General features: G+C 22.6%; 5 protein-coding genes across 5 annotated transcripts; 3 read left to right on the forward strand and 2 right to left on the reverse strand.

Annotated features, from left to right (window-relative positions):
* Positions 1-401: 401 nt before the first annotated feature.
* On the reverse strand, positions 402-2,353 carry PCHAS_0918100 (GPI transamidase component GPI16, putative; the record flags this gene model as incomplete). Its single annotated transcript, XM_016798121.1, has 3 exons — positions 402-502; positions 624-802; positions 1,098-2,353. The coding sequence occupies 3 exons, from the start codon at positions 2,351-2,353 to the stop codon at positions 402-404; spliced, it is 1,536 nt and encodes a 511-aa protein (XP_016655371.1).
* A 460-nt stretch (positions 2,354-2,813) lies between these two features.
* On the reverse strand, positions 2,814-5,419 carry PCHAS_0918200 (JmjC domain-containing protein, putative; the record flags this gene model as incomplete). The annotated part of the gene is made up of 13 exons (XM_016798123.1): positions 2,814-2,969; positions 3,058-3,191; positions 3,322-3,375; positions 3,465-3,539; positions 3,642-3,769; positions 3,860-3,914; positions 4,013-4,099; positions 4,195-4,257; positions 4,372-4,428; positions 4,523-4,632; positions 4,727-5,011; positions 5,147-5,260; positions 5,394-5,419. 13 exons carry the CDS (start codon positions 5,417-5,419, stop codon positions 2,814-2,816), a joined length of 1,344 nt encoding a protein of 447 aa, XP_016655372.1.
* An 815-nt stretch (positions 5,420-6,234) lies between these two features.
* On the forward strand, positions 6,235-7,299 carry PCHAS_0918300 (conserved Plasmodium protein, unknown function; the record flags this gene model as incomplete). The annotated part of the gene is made up of 1 exon (XM_016798124.1): positions 6,235-7,299. The coding sequence occupies one exon, from the start codon at positions 6,235-6,237 to the stop codon at positions 7,297-7,299; it is 1,065 nt and encodes a 354-aa protein (XP_016655373.1).
* A 1,344-nt stretch (positions 7,300-8,643) lies between these two features.
* On the forward strand, positions 8,644-11,826 carry PCHAS_0918400 (conserved Plasmodium protein, unknown function; the record flags this gene model as incomplete). The annotated part of the gene is made up of 7 exons (XM_016798125.1): positions 8,644-10,468; positions 10,598-10,640; positions 10,774-10,921; positions 11,120-11,214; positions 11,337-11,391; positions 11,488-11,589; positions 11,755-11,826. 7 exons carry the CDS (start codon positions 8,644-8,646, stop codon positions 11,824-11,826), a joined length of 2,340 nt encoding a protein of 779 aa, XP_016655374.1.
* Positions 11,827-12,402: 576 nt separating this feature from the next.
* Positions 12,403-17,511, forward strand: PCHAS_0918500 (conserved Plasmodium protein, unknown function; the record flags this gene model as incomplete). Its single annotated transcript, XM_732575.2, has 1 exon — positions 12,403-17,511. One exon carries the CDS (start codon positions 12,403-12,405, stop codon positions 17,509-17,511), a length of 5,109 nt encoding a protein of 1,702 aa, XP_737668.2.
* Positions 17,512-17,777: the final 266 nt, after the last annotated feature.

A 17,777-nucleotide genomic window follows, 5' to 3' on the forward strand; every position in this document is an offset into this window, starting at 1 on the left:
AATCACTTAAAAACTCATATTGAAACATTTTTAAAATAGTAGGAGAGTGTGTATATATATATTTTAATAAAATGATTAAGGGTGAAATTATATATTTTTTCAATTTTAGCTTATAAAAAAACTTTACTCATGTAAAAATACAAAAAAAATGCAATTCCTTAAATATTAAATTAAAAAAAAAGGAACAAATTGTAAAACATTTTAAGAATAAAAATAAAATATTGCATAATACAATTATATAATTATACATATAAAAGTATAAATAGAGTTACATCAAAAAATAACGTAAAAATAAATGTAAAACATATTAAGATAAAAATATAATGATATGCAATATTTTTTTAATTTACTTATTATTTTTAATTATTAAAATGTCGAGCATATTGTAAGAAAAAAATAAATCAAATATATCTTGTTTCTTCTTTTGCAGTAAGCTTAAATATGAATCCAAAAAATAACATAATAACACATGTTGCGATTGCCATAACATTAAAGGGCATACCTAAATGGGAATAAATATAAATAAATTATGTGATTATGCTTAAAAATAGCAAACATGCCTATATTTATAGAACTACAATGTCGTTTTATGTGTGTTTTTTTATTTCCTTAATTAAACTTACTTGTATCTGGCAAAATTATATCTATAAGAATTGATGGAGTATATTTATACATGAAATCATTATTTTCAGGTAAACTATGGTTTCGTTTTTGCATAAATATTCCACTACCTAATAGAATACCTCTATCTATGTCAAACTCGAATTCGAATGACCTAATACGGATTTTGACTACTTCAAATCTGTGTAAACAATTGTATAGAGAAAAACAAATATATACGTATTTTATTTTAAAAAATTATATATGTTTTATGTACATAATGAGCATGTAAAAAATTTTCGAGGAAACAATTTTATTATAAAGTTTCCACAATATCATTTATGATATATACAAATTTATTTTGTAAGAAACGTATATGGACATAATCTAAGAACCCATTTTTATCGTTAAGGAGACAAAATAATTCATTGTATGCTCATATAAGTTCTGTAATAAAAATATATTAAAAAATATAAAAACGGAGAGGAAATAATTACCTTATTGTTATTTTACACAATGGTGGTAAATTGTGTTCAAAATGAATGTAATAAAAGCTTCCACTTTTTGGTATATTTTCAATATTATCAAAGTTGCTAAATTTAAAGTTGAATTTTTTAAGTGCGGTTTCACCAAAATAAATAAAATTACATTTTTCATTTGACTTGTCATAATCATTAGGGGCATTCCCTTGAATCATTATGGTGTGTAGTAAGGGTGTCAAATGATAAGGTAATTTATCAACGAATAGAAAATCACTATTTTGATTTGCATTCAAATTTTGAAATATATATAATAATGAGCTTTGTTTTTTTTTTATATCAGCAGTTATCATACTATTAGCTTCTTCTCTAACTATATTAACATTTATATATTCTTCTAATATGTTTTGTTGTGGATTTTGCAAAATATTATATAAATTTATATTTTCATAAAACATATTTGTTGTACCATGTTTTTTGAAAATCGTTGAAATAAAACCTTCATTCTTATTTTGGACAATAAGTGTATTCCTATTTATCAAAGGGCAATCGTTTAAACTATATTTCGAATCTATTAAATCTATAATTCTAACATCTTTTTTTTGATCATGGTGTGTAATATAATCAATGTATAATAATAAAAAATTTTCATCATTATCATTTAATTCAAATCCAATATTGGTAGAAAGCTTAGAAATTAAATATGTTGAATTTATTGCATTGAATAACCCTCCAAAATCTTTACATGGGTATAACTTCTTAATAAATGAAAAATATTCAGTACATATACTTTCATCAGGTAGAAATGCAAAAATTTTATTATGAACTTTTATCAGATCCTTTATTTTCAAAAGATTAGTCGATACACCAGTAATAGACCATATTTCGTTTAATAATTGGTGTAAAATAAATATTTCATGCTTTGAAAATTCGCTATTTTCCGTTTCCTTATTATTATCATTGTTTCCCTTTTTTAGTTCAACTTCAAGAGTAAAACCATATGGATATTTGTCCAAATATCTGTTGTTGTAATAATTTCTGTAAACCCCTCTTTTTATATTTATTTTAAGAGACTTCACATAGTTCAATACTTTTAATAAATTTATTGGAAGAAAATTATCTTTATAATCTTTTCCATTAACATCCAATTTTAGTTTAACATGTACTAAATTATTATCGAGAGGTAATACATTGGCACTTTCATCTATGACATATGCTTTTGCTAAATATATCACACATATTATTGATAAAAAAAAATATTTTACACCTTTCATTTGAATTCTAAATTGTCCCCAAAAAATTCCCCCTGTATACTATCTAATTATAGTTATTATTGCATATCTATTTTGTTATTTATATTATGTGACATTAGCCTAATTGCGGCTTTATATATATTATTATTATCGATGTTTCACTTAAAAATAGTGTGGTTTCTTAGTACTTTGAATTATATGTTTCATCAGTTAAAAGTTATAATAAATACAAAAAAATAAAATAAATAAAAATATAATATGCAAAATATAAGTTTTTTTAAGGCTATATAATTATTTCGTAATATATAACACACCTTTACATTATTACAAATGATTTATAATAAAAATATTAAAAAATTGAAAGGTGGAACAAAAATTAAAAATATCGTTGATCCATATGAGAAACATGTTTTTATATTTATTTTTAATATAATTTTTTACAATATGAAAAAAACAGATAAAAATTATGCATATTTGTGTTTTAAAAAAGAGAATTAAGGACCCTTGGCCTTCTTCGATGTGTAAATCTGTTTATATTTGCCCTTTTGGGCCGTTTCTTTTTTTTTATAGTCATATTACTATAATATGATAAAATATTTATGATATCCTGTTTTTTTTCTTTTTTAATGATCCCAATCTGATATTGAAAAAAAATTATAATTTCTATATCTCAATAAATAATGAAAGCAGATTAAAACATAATTTTATACTTGTAATATTTATACCTTTTTATATAGAATTTTATTTCGTTCAGTTAAATGCCTATCTACATAAGGATGGAGAAACCTGTTTTGCATTTCTAGCGAATTCGTCATTTTTATGTAAGGTGGGTAATACCAATAATTAAATGCTAAATGGTCTAAATAAATATGAACAAAATTTATTACTGTATATTTCACTAGAAATTAAAGGTGTACACATTTATAGAATATATAAAAATATGTGTATTAATATATAATATTTTTTTGTAGGATTGAAAATTTTGTTACATTTCTCATTTGAAAAGGATTTAACTTCGTGAAACCATCCACATGGCAAATACACTGTTAAAAAATTTAAAAAATATGATTCATTATGTATTATTATATGAAATATCATATTATGAATAATATATACTCATATTTTATCTTACATATGTCTCCTTTATTTATGCATATCTCAATATATTTGTTTTCTATTTCGGTGTTATCATCAAAGATACAATCATCTAAAAATTTAAGAAAGCAAAAGCATTGAAAAAATGTGTATTATTGTTTTTTGGCTTAATATAAAATTAAATATGAATAAGAAAAATACAATATATAATAACCAGATGTTCTGTCCGATGTATTAATAAGGCAAAAATGATTTGGTATATCGTTTCTCGCGTTTTCTTTGTGTCGGAATTTTGATTTACGAATTCTGTAGCTTAAAATATTATCCTCTAAAGCACTTAATCTACATAAATTAAAAAGCATTATACATATAATGTTGTTAATTCATCTTCTTAAATATATATATATATATGTATATATTTATCTGAATTACTTATGCTCCGCTTTATCTATAGAATTTTCAATTATTTCATCGTCCAGAAGCTTGTCTAAAGGTGTTATACAAAAAAAATATATATGATTAACTTATAGAAATATAAATGGTATATGATGGCGAAGAGTTGTATAAAATATTATTATTTATTACCCTTTCTATTTAAATACATTTCCATTAAATTAATATCGTAATATATATTATCCACTTTTTTTTTGTATACATCTAAATAATTTGATCCTGAAATAATATGTGAAATGGGAATATCTTCATATTATATACATTTTCATATTTACTTTATATTTAGTTTGAATTTATATATTTTTGATGTTTACCATCACTTCTAATAAATGGCGAGTATGCAATTAAACCATTATTATGAATACGGGAAATATTTCCTATAGACAAAAAAATTCAATATAATAATTGAATAATTTATATTGTAGAGCTTCCTACGAAATAGCATGGAATATATATTTTTATTGTACATAAAAATAAAAAAATAATAATACCATTTGTTTTTAATAAATGAGCAAAATGTGGGCTATATATCCTAAAGATTTTTTTTCCTAAAATAATTATACATAGAAAATTTACAAAATAAAATAAATTTTTGTAGATACTAATGAGTAAAAATTTGGGTATATTGAAAAAATGTATAACCTTCTAGTAAAACATATATATTATCATGATAATCATGATGCAAAAATGTTTTTAAATTTTTATCATCATTATTTCCTAGCCAAATATTATACTGATATATCTCCAAGTTACTAAAAAATTAATATAAAAAAAAAGGAAAAAGACAAAGATGACCGAAATATAAAGAAAAATATGAGAAATTTGGATGAATTAAAATTTAATTACCCCATAATGTCTAATTCCTTTGGGAGATAATTTATCATTTGTTGAGTAATCGAGTTACATAAATCAGATGGATGATATGCATTTTCTTTTATATATTGGGTATTTAAATAATAATTAGTATTCCCTTCTTCTAATAATGATAAGAAATCATGAAATTTCATTTCGATTTTTTCCCCTGTTCCAAAAGAGTTTGATATTTTTTGTTCTAACTGAACATTTACATTTTCCATATTATTCTTCATGAAGTTAATATCTATGTTCAATTTATTTTTAATTACATGCTCACTAAAAAAGTATTAAGGAAAAAACATACTTAAATCAAAGAATAACTTATTTAAAACAGATATCTTAACAGCACAATCATCATATATTAATAGAAACTGTAATAATATAAATAAACAACAAATGAATTATACACACCTTTTTAGTATGCATGGTTTTCTTTTCAATATATAATTCAAATAAAATTGCTCTGCTGTTATATTTTGGTCAATTTTATCAATGTGATTTGTTTTACTTTTATGGAAACAAAACCTGCATATTGTAAAAACATCGATGATTTTATTTTATGTTAAGTGATAAAGGCAAACAATTTATATGGATACAATATATAGATATGGACATCCCAATTTTTCCAAAATTCTGGTGTTGTAACATAATTTCATACCCGACGTATTGGTCTTTTGTCGCCATTTTGTAGAATTACTTAAAATTAAAATTTTATATTTTTAAAAAGGCATCACAAAATATTTCATTATTCTTTTATAGTAAATAACAATTGTTTAATGCATTATATGAACATACAAATAATTTTGCAAATTTAACATATACTATAAATTAGTATTTTTTTGTATAATAAACTTGACAATCAATCATTCTTTTATATACAAAAGTGGTTGTTATATAACACCAAAATTATAAAAATATGCAACAAAAATATTGTGGAAAATCATATAATTACTATATCTCGTATATATTTTTGTTTTATTTCGTTTATTATGTAATTTGTGAGGGTAAATAAAAGTTATTTTATTTAGGTTACAATAATAAAAAAAATACAAGTTATTTCAATAGCTATGGTTTAATAATATATGAAGGGTAATAACTGCATTCCGAACAAACATTTTTTATAGGGTAAAGCACTATTTCAGGAAAAGTATTTTTTACTTATAACAAAAAATAATTTTTATTCACCATTTATACTTCATTTTGATGATAAACAAAATATACATGAATAAAACATACAAATATATACATATGTGGAAATTATTTTATATGGAGAATTAATTTTTTTTTTCCGTTTTTATGAAGAATTTATAACAACCTTATATATTGCTACTTTTTTTTGTTTTTTTAATAATATTATAATTAAAAATAGGTATATTGTTCTATTTATTATTTTTCGCATATATGCCCGTCCACATATGATATTAATATTATATACACGAAATAACCAATAAACATAAAAACTCATTTAATAAAAGGGGAAAACATATATACAAGAAATAATGCCTGGACCAGTTGGATACGTTTGTATAGGCATACTTTCTGTATTGTTATTAAAAATATGTGTTTCATTTTATAAAAACCAAAATGACAGAAGCAATATAACATCAAAAAAATATGATGGCTCTACCAATTTAGTATCTAAATCCACAATTCATATAATATGCGATATAACAAATAATTTTGGGAAATACTATGTTACGAACTTTGCCACTCAAAAATATATCATTGGGATAATTCCAATATATAAATCTTATAATAAAGAATATGAAGATGTTTCAAATTTTAACGCATTTATAGCACGTTTTTTTAATTTTTTAAATTTACGAAATGGAAAAGTTATATTAGCAAGTGAAGATAACTGTGTATTGAATTTCATTCAAAATACATTAGAAATAAACGATGAAGATGATGAAATTTTATTAGCATCATGTATTATTAGTAATGGCAAAGTATCTATTGTTGTGTGTGGTATTAATTATGAAAAGGGAATTGATAAACTTGACTTTTTTTTAAGGGATAAAGAAAAAGAAAGCTATGTAGTTATAAACAACCTATTCATTAATAATAATGCTAACATGCAAAATGAAAATTTAAAACATATAGAATTGTTAGAAAAAATCCCTTCAACTCAGGAATGCAATGATATATCGGATTTATCGTCCTTTTTAAATTTTTTTAACGTTAATAAGGATTGTCTAAATGATTTTTATTCACTTATGCATATAAATATTAAAAATTATATATATTTTTACAAACTTCTTGGAAATAATGCGTATCCAGAAACCGTTTTAAATGTATATATGCATGATAATCATACGAATGCAAAAATATATAATTCAATAGTATATATGTACCATGCCTTAATTTCTGAAGCTATAAAAAAGAATGAGAAAAATATTATGATGAAAAAATTTTATCCACTCTATTTCCAAAGTTATAATTATAATCAAATGACAAAATATGCCTATATGAAATTAGAAAACAATATGTTGTTTTATTTTTATAAAAGTTATTTATATTTATATTATCAAATAACCACGTTTTTTTCACTGAGTGATCAATAATTTACTCATAATTTTATTTTTTTTGTCGAGAAATATGTAAAAGGATATACTACATATGTTGTTACAACTGTAACAAAACACAATAAACGAGCACAAGATTCATTTTCTTTATCTATGTTTTCGTTATTCGTTATTTAAGTTTGATTAGTTCATCATCACACATTTAATTGCATATGTTGTAGATATAAAAAAATATTTTTATAGTATATTTCTATTCGCGTTGTTATATTTATTATTATTTTTATTAGTGTGTAACACCCGTTAAGTATACAATTTGAGTGTTTCCATATTTTGTTTTCATCCATATATGTAATACCTAAATTCACTTCTTTAACTTAACATTGTATACAATCATCATTAGATTAAAAAAATATGTACATACTATATAAATTTTTAATAACCAATTGTTTGCCAAAATAAATAAAAACACTATACTGAAAATTATAGCTAATGGTTTATTATTATTATATTTTTTATGAATAAAATTTTTCATTTATAAAGTATTATCGCTAGTAATATTAAAAAGGTTTAATATGCATAAATGGTTACATACTTCAAATATACTTTAGGAATAAATCAATACAATGAAATATATCATTTATTTTATGCTTCATTGTACATAAATGAATTATTTTATATAAATGTGGGAATTATTATTTTTGTAAGTTATTTTTTTCCAGCGATTTTTAAAATTATATATTATGTACGTTATGAATATATTATATATTACCATTTCGATAGCGTATTTTTCAAAATACATTTATACAAGATAAATTCATATATATTTGTTTGAAACGCAATATAAAAATAATATACGTAATTATGTAAATATATTATTTACAATGAAATATTAAAACCACAGTAAACAATATTTCGATGATTTTAACATAACATTTCTTTTTCATGGTTTTGCTATTTAAATGTTCACATAAAAAAAATATTTTCCAGAAAAAATGAAACAAAAGAGAGAAAATACAGCTAATATATAATAATTATGTGTATACATATACATTTACATATACACAAAATACAATGGTGAATGCTAACAGAATCCGTATGCTTCATTCTTTTCATAATTTACTATTTAACGACATTTCTTATAAAATAAAAGGAAATATATAGAGCAATAATAACTTATGCAAATGTAGTAATACATCCATACATGCTAGACCCTAAAAATCATTAAATATTTAACTATAGTATATATATAAATAAATTTATTACATATAATAGTATGGTATGGTAAATAATGTATACAAATAAATAGGTTTATAAATAATTATATACCTGCATTTATTTACTCACACATTTATATACATGTTTTGATAAATTGTTTTGTAAAAAATGGAAAGTATCAGAAATTTAAAGAAATCCTTTGAATCTAAGTATATCAAATCCAATCAAAAAGGGGAAGAAAAAGTACCGTCTAATGAAGGAACAAATAAAACCACAAATGGTGATAATGCCATAAATTCAAAAAAAGGTGGTATCGAGGGATCTAATGAAAATGATAAAATAAAAACGAATAATAAAAGGATACTCGATAATGAGAATAATGAAGACGATGATGAAGGAAAACTATGTCATAAAAAACAAAAAACTGACGAAAATTGTTATACAAATGCGTTTGAATTAAACATATACAATGAATTCAATAATGTGATTTTAAAAGATAATCAAAATAACCTAAAGTTATATATTAAAAAAATAAGGAATAATTTTAATTCTTACTGGAAAGAATGTGAATATCAATTAAAAATGTTAAAAACATATTATATAGAGAATGAAAATTTGATCAAAGAAATCGTCGATGAAAATAATAATATGATTACAAGTATTACGAATAATGAAGACTCAAAAATAGATGATAAAACACATGATGAAATAAAAATGGAGAAAAAGAGAAAAATTTTAAATAATATAATGAATATAAAAATGACATATAGATTTATTGAAATGTATTTATTTGCTATGAGACAATTTTGTAATTTATTAAAAGAAAACAGCAACTTCATTTCTCTAATATTAGATGAAGAAGCTGTCGAAAAATCTAACTATGAACAAATAATTGGAAATTTACTTAATTTCCAAACTAAAAATTATGAGGATTTAAAAGAGTTTTTTTTAAAAAAAAAATTGTCACATATTAATGATTTTTTAAAAGATCCAAAAAATAAAAACAAAACACTTTCAAAACAAAAAGTTTCATATCTTTATACTTTGAAATGCATAGAGGAAGAGATTAGTGAACGTGTTAAAGCTAAAGAAGAATTAAAAGGCTTAATAACAACAAGTAAAGAATATACTAATGAATTTAACAAACAAAATAAAAGAAAAGTTGCATCTTCTAATAAATTATCATTATTTAAAGAGGATATTAAATGCTTATTAGACAAATATAACTTTTTAGATAAAGGTGGATCAGAATATTTGTTAACTATATATTCCAAACTTATTAATGCACAAAATGAATTAAATACCAATGATATACCAATTTCAAATAATAAAAATACACTTAATTTTATGTTTGACTTTAAAGAATCCAAAAATTACAATGAAATTTTTACATATATGAAATATAATGTTGTACAAAATCTTAGAAAAATGCCAGATGATACCAATGAAAATACATTGGCTAAGAAAGAACATGTTCATATGAAATATATAACAATAAATTTTCATGCCAAAGATAATTTTGATGTTTCAATTTTACCCGATTCAACATATCTTAATTATTTTAATGTGCAAATAAATATATTCCACTTATATGATGCAGATTGTTTGGTAGCAAAAATTGATCCTATTGAATTTATAGGATTAATGAATGGACATAAATATTTATCAGATATATATAACGATCACGATCATTTAATTTTATTTTCTAACAATATAAACGATTTTCATAACTTTAAATATGGATTTCCTTTTTTTTGGGTGAATGCTTTGGGTGAAAGAAAACATCATAATATAAATACCTCCAATGAAAAAACGAAAAATACAGGATTAGAGAAAAAAGGAGAATCCTCTAGTTCTTCCAATAAAAATACTAATAACCATGAGAAGTCAAAAAATGATAAAAATAATAAAAGCAAATTGTCAGAAATATATAACTGGCATTTGGATAAAAGCTTAGACTTATCTATTCTATTTTCGAAATTATTTACACGAAGTAAAATTAAAAACAAAATATATTTCAGAAATTATTTATTCCCATTTCATCAAATGCGCTACTATATATATACATCATATAAATATACTGCGTGTATACCATTTTATTTTATTTTTTTTTAATTTTCAGTTTTATTTAGGATGTGGGATATATGGCAACTGAACCATTACAAGTAATATACAATATAAATTTTGCATTAATATATTTCCTTAACTCATATTTATTTTTTTATATATACAGATTTGAACAAATATATTCCTTCATTCATCTATTTATTTGTTTTCTTATTTATTCTATCAATACAGATCTCACCCCAATACATTCCCCTCATTTTCTGTTGAAAGACATTTGGAAGCCTTAAAAAAAATTCAATCAGTTTCGCTGCAACAGATATCATCTTTTGAAATCATAACTGAAGAATCGTATTTGAAAAATGAAAAGGAAAATAAAAGTGTAAGATTATTATTTTAATTTGCTTTGATTACTACATAAATTCAATATTTTATTTATTTTCATGAAAATATTATCTATCGCTTCTTTTCATTATTATTATACATATTTTATGGTTATGTGGATATATAAAATCATATTATATTTTGTTAAATTATTGACATAACATTTATTCTACATTATATATTATTTTATTCGCAGATGTGTGGGAAAGATAATATATACGCCTACTGTTTTATTGAGTTATGCGACTCTTATACGATTAAATCGTATATATGTGTTCCCTTTAATGGAAAGTAATATCAGATTTTATAAAATAAATATATAGCATATCATTTTTAAACGAATTAATGCATTAAAAGCTAATTCGATTCATAGACATATTAATCAGACATATTTATATTTTTATACCTTTTAGGGAACCGAATTTTAGTGTATTCTTAACAAAAAAAAATAATTCCAAAAGGCTCAATGTAATACTTTGAAACAAGATAAAAAAATATATTTCATTCAATGTATATATTATATATATGCTCATGCATTATGTTATTTAAAATTTTTTAATACAGAAATTACAAGATTATTTGAACACGACTGTTGTAAATAAACATTCCAAAATTGAGGATACACAAAGACAAATCATTTTTACATTGCAACTGGCAAAATTAAGGGTATGTTTTTGTTTTACTTGTGTTACTGTATCCATATATATACTTTTTAAAAGTGTGTATTTTCATATATACGAAGTTAAAAAAATAAATAAGATTATAGCAAAAGATAAAAACGTCTTAACAAAATAGCCCCCAAATAATAAATTTGCTCATTTTCTTTTTTAGGAGGGTGCCCATAAATATCATAAATCATTTAGCAAAAATTCAACATCGACATTTGATGAAGAAGTAAATTAAATTATACCTGGAAAATACATTTCGAAAACATTAGTATAATATGCTTAAAAGCACAAAGTGAATATATACTTAATGTTTGTATCTTTGTCTTTAATTGCCTTTTCTTCTTTTTTCGTTAATCTCATATATTTGATTATTATAATTTTTTTCATGTATTTGTCATTTGCATCAAAATTATGTATAATACATTTTTGTGAAATAATAAAATAAAGTAAAAAAAATTAAGGAAATCGCAAAAAAAACTTTTATAATTTATTTTATCATAATATATATATTTTTTTAAGTTATAAATATTAAGAGAATTATATGAAAATTGTAAAAAGTTGCGAATAATAATTTATCGAGGTGAAAAGGATTTTTATAATTCCCCGTTTTTACAATTTATGAAATTTCTCGAACTTTGTATTTATGCCCATAGTAAAATAAAAAATTTAAGTGTAAAAAGGAAATAAACAAATGTATAATTAAGTAAAAGATATGTAAATTTTGTTAATGAATTCAATTTGTATATATATGTATATACGCACATACACAAATACATGATAAAAATATATTACATAAGTAAAGAATGCAAAAATGCAAAATTTTGTTAACCCTAGCAATATAAACATTGGTGATGTATCTTCACAGAGCCATAATATAATAAGACAAAATATTGAAGAAGGAAATCAAAATAATAACAAAAATGAAAATATTCAATATAATGAAAACTGTACATACACTACCCCCACTGAAAATGAATATTTGATAAAACAAAATACAGTAAAAAGTATACCTTACATAAGTAAAGAAAAAATTCCAGAAGCTAATCAAGATATACAAAAAGAAGTTATAACAAAAGATACAAGTGATAATATATATCCACCATATACTACTGATTGTTTCTTAAGTAAGGAAAACTTGTCTAAATATTTTACAAATAATGATAACGAATTCAATACAAACAAAAATTTGCAAGATGCTGTAAACAGAAGAAAGCAAATTAGAGAAATGATATTATCAAATAATTCTTTAAATTTAAGTTTATCAAGTCATAATTTTGAACAAATTGATATAAAAGAACATATGCCCGATCAAAATTTTACAAACATCCCTAAACAAATGCTCGATCAATACAATAGCACAAGTAAGGATAACAATAGTAGGAATGATGAAAAGGGGGTACGATGTGATTATAATGGAAAAAATGATTGCACCATCAATAATCAAAATAATACATATCGAGAAAATAATAATAATTATTATAGTAACTTGCATAATAATAATATTAATATAAATACAGGAAATAGTGGAATGCCTTTACATAAATTAATTTCAAGTGATAATGTAAATGAAAACGATATTGAGGATTACAAAACATTTCTAACTCTGGATAGTAATCAAACAATTTTTAAAGTAAAGCCCCTTAAAGTTCCAGATATTTCTTTTTTACACAGTACTAGTAAAAGCTATAGTGGAAATAATTTTAATAATCCATATGAAAACGAAAGACAAATAGAACATAACACAGATAATAATAGTAACAATGATAATAATTATAATTTTACAAGAAATAAAATCCTTTATGAAAAATTAGATGGACTATCCTTTTATTGTGGTGACAGTGATAATAAAATAATTTTTCCATCAAGGCAAAATTATCAAAGTAATACCCTCCAAAAGTTAACAGGTATATTCAACTATAACAATAATAATATTGTAGATAAAAGTGCTTTAGATAGAAGTATGAGTCATTTTGATTTAAGGCGAGAGAAAAAAAATGACATAGTTAAAAATTATATAAAAATTAATAAGGTAAGAAATGAAGATAATGTAACTAATAACATTTTTAATAATCGTATAGATATAGACGAAAATAGAAAAATATATGTACATGGAAAGAACAATTTAAATGATGTAGATATGCATAGAAATGCTTTCGATCATCCTTATAATAAGCATTATAACACAATGCAGAATATTAGAAGAAGTACAAATATAATAGATAATCTTGTACATAATAGATTAGTATATAACAACAATAACATTTTTAATAATAATGAAAATATAAATATCTTAAACAAAATTAGTAATCCTGATAGTGTATACCCCCTTGATTTTAGAAGCAATAACACATATGATGGTATATGCAATAATGTAGGCAAATATAATAGACATAACAATTTTAATTATAGAACTATAGACAATAAATATGCATATGATAAAGCCAATTTTATGCATGAAAATGAAAATTATGTAAATTTTTCTTATATTAAAAATATAGAAAAATTTAAAGAGTTACTAATAAATATAGTAAAAGAGAATTTAAAGGAATATATACAATGCTTGCAAAATATTAATAAACAAAATCTAAATCAATATAAAGATGATATTATGCAAGTAAACAATTATAATATTAGTCATTTTATAAATGAAGCTTTTAAGGTATCTAATCCTGTAAAAAATATCAAAGAATCTATTCTGAATAATTCAGATACATTTTCTTCTCCTCACAAATCTACGAATGAAAGTGATGAATTAAGCACAACTACACATGATGATAATAATAGTAGTAATTCTGATTTAATTAACTTAACAGAAAGCCGACAAAATCAGAATAATTGTATTCACATTTCTTGCGATGATGCACATAGTAGTGCAGATGATTGCAAGCATAATTCAAAATACTGTAGTAAAAAAAATGTAAAATATGCAAATGAATTGGCATATGTTTCTACAAATAAATCTAGAAAATGTCGAAAGTTAAAAAATAGACTAAACTTGAGTTTAGTTGATAGAAGTAAAACAAATAAACCCAGTAAAAATGCTCTTAGTAAAGATAATCATTGTAACGATACTAATAGCAAAAACATAAAACCGAATACACCCCACAACTTAGAAATAGTAGGCAATTTAAATGAAATTAAAGAAGAGGGACGAAAAAAAAAAAAATCGTATAATATGTCATTAAATAAGCAAAAAAATAAAGTTGGAAACAACTGTCATAATTCTGATTATGCAAATAATTGTAAAAATTGTTTTAAAAAAGCACAAGTTATTAATTTTTCTGCACAAAAAGATAAAAAAAATAGTTGTAATAGTAATAAAAAATGTATTTTGCATAATTCTAAAAACTCTCAAAAATATAATTTTTCTTTTAATACAGATTCAGAAGATTACAATGATAATGACAATAATGAATCTATGTATATATCACAAAATGATTCAGATAAAAACAATTATGAAGAATTAAATACCAAAGAAACTCCAACCACTTCTAGCGATAAAAATGCTTGTAAAAGTAATGACACTCATGAGGATGAAAATAAAAAGGAATATATCTCGAAGAATTATTCTGATATAGATGCATATAGAAATAATGAAGATATAAAGAAAAACAAAAATGATAAATACTATAAAGAATACAATCATAAAGGTAAATATAAATATGACGTGAATAAAGAGCCTAAACAGTTACATATGCATAGCCATACTAGGCAAGTTTCTAATAAACAAATAAGTAATGTCCGTTTAATGAAACGAAGTAATTCAGAGCAAATATTTGGCATTCAAAGAGATCCCAATATAGATACTAAAACTGAGAATATCATACATAATAAATATATAAATTATAATATAAACAATTCTTTAAATTGTTTTGAAAATATAGGTAGCAAAGATAAATTAAATGGAATAAAAAATCCAAATGAAAATAATATTAATAGCAGTTTAAAAAGAGAAAGCAATTATAATTTCGATGGTATTTTAAATGAAGATCGAGAACATATTTCCAGTTCGAATGATGATGTTTTAAATTATCAAGCAAACTCAAAAGGTAACAAAAACCATTTAAAAAACGAAATGAATATTTCAAACAGCACTCAAGATTACAATTACAATTATAAACACCCTATAGATATAAACCCAAATGCCATGGAAAATATTAGAGACCTTATTAAAAATAATAAAACAAGAGTAGAAAATTTGTATGCTAATGAATCTAGTCAAGACGATTTATGTATAAATAAAAATATAAATGAATTAAAATATCGTATGGAAGAAAAAAAAAATGATGTGTCTTTAAATAAATTTAACAACACATCTAATGTAGATAACGAAAATTCATATTCTATTAATTCATATAATGATGAAACGGAAAATAGGAACATTGGACAATGCTCACTAGATAGCTTTAATGATGAATTTTATAACTCAGTTACAATTCCAACACCAGCTGAATCAATTTTATCAAAATCGAGTTTATGTTCATCACATAATGAAAGTAAATTGAAAAAAAACAATATCGATTGTGTAGATTCTCAATCTGTTAATAGAGAACAAATTGATCATAGTTTGCTTAGCGAAAAAGAAAATTCTTTTATCACAAAATGTAAAATGGATATGAGACACCATAGAAAGGATTTATTGAATGATAATAATAGTAGCTATAATGGTGACAATCCAAATAATATTTATGTAAATAAAAGAGATATCCTCGGAAAGTATACATATAGTGAATTCAGTTTAAATACTAAACAAAATATAAGTAATAGCAATGCAACTAATAATATAAATAATGTGGATAGAAAGTTCATTGATAAACATACAAATCTAATTGTGGATGAAGTATATAAAGAATTATTTCAACAACAAAAAAATATGTTCCCAGAAATGAATAATTCATCCGAAATAGTAAGTAATACGAGTTATATGAGCAATTTGATGGCTGATGGGTTAGGCAATAATAGCAACTGGTATAGTAATGATAATAGTAGCTATAGTAATGAATTAGGCGAAAAAAATAAGCATATAATTCGGAAAATTGTAAATACTTTAGAAATTAAAGAGATGAAGACACAAACAAAACAAGGAGTATTTGAAATAACACCGAATGGGGAAGTTATGTTTACATTTTTAGGAAGATCAGAAATTATGAAATATAAAAATGTAAAAAATAAAAAATATGTAAATATAGATATATCTAAACCAAGAAAATTATTGTTTATAATTGATGTCGATGGAGTAAATATCAAAATAAAAGATATTTTATTAGATGTAATTTTAGATTTTTATAATATATTTGAAGAAGAATTACCCAAAACACATAAAGTAAGATATACATATGCTTATGATGTAGTTGAAGCTTTCAAAAAACACACACCAAAAATATCTTTAACAAAAAAATGGCTTGGTATATATAACTTGATGAGCAACGGAAATACGCCCGATTTCATTGCAACTTTGAAAAGTAATATGTTTATTGATAAAATTGAAATAAAAAATAACTATGTATCATTTATTTTAAAAGATAATAATACAATAAATCTACATATTGATGATCTAAATGAAGTAACAACTCACTTTACAAAAAACATGATGAATAATAAAAATGGAAATATACACCAGCCAAATATATCACAAAGTAACATAAATCCTACAGGAAAAGAAGGACAAAATGAACATGTAAAAACTATTATGATGAATTTACAAGTACTATTAAAAAGGGCAGGTATATCTATTGATATAATTATTCAAAATTGGTGTAACACTTTACAGGCTTATTCACATTGCTTAGGATTACTATCTAAGGGGAATGCAGAATATGCTTTGAAACTAAAAAAGACCTTGTCTAATACATCAGGGAATCCAGAATACCATAAAAGGAATGTATATTTTTCTATATTTCCGATATTTGTTGATGAATGAAAGGAGCAAAAATATAGTATCCAAATTACTTTTATATTTTTACTTTTTTTTTGTTAAAATTTTTATAATTTTAATTTGAATTTGTTCATCTGATAATTTAAATATGCATATATAATATCCAAAATCGTGTATAAATGTATGCACATTTTAAGCTTTTATTATTTTCTTTTTTTTATCAATCCTTTCGTACTTTGTCTTAATGTGCATACATATTCATATATATTATCCTTGTGAATTTTTTGAGATAATAACAAAGTGAATACTAA

The sequence above is a fragment of the Plasmodium chabaudi genome (assembly GCF_900002335.3).
Source record: "Plasmodium chabaudi chabaudi strain AS genome assembly, chromosome: 9".
Classification (NCBI taxonomy): domain Eukaryota; phylum Apicomplexa; class Aconoidasida; order Haemosporida; family Plasmodiidae; genus Plasmodium; species Plasmodium chabaudi.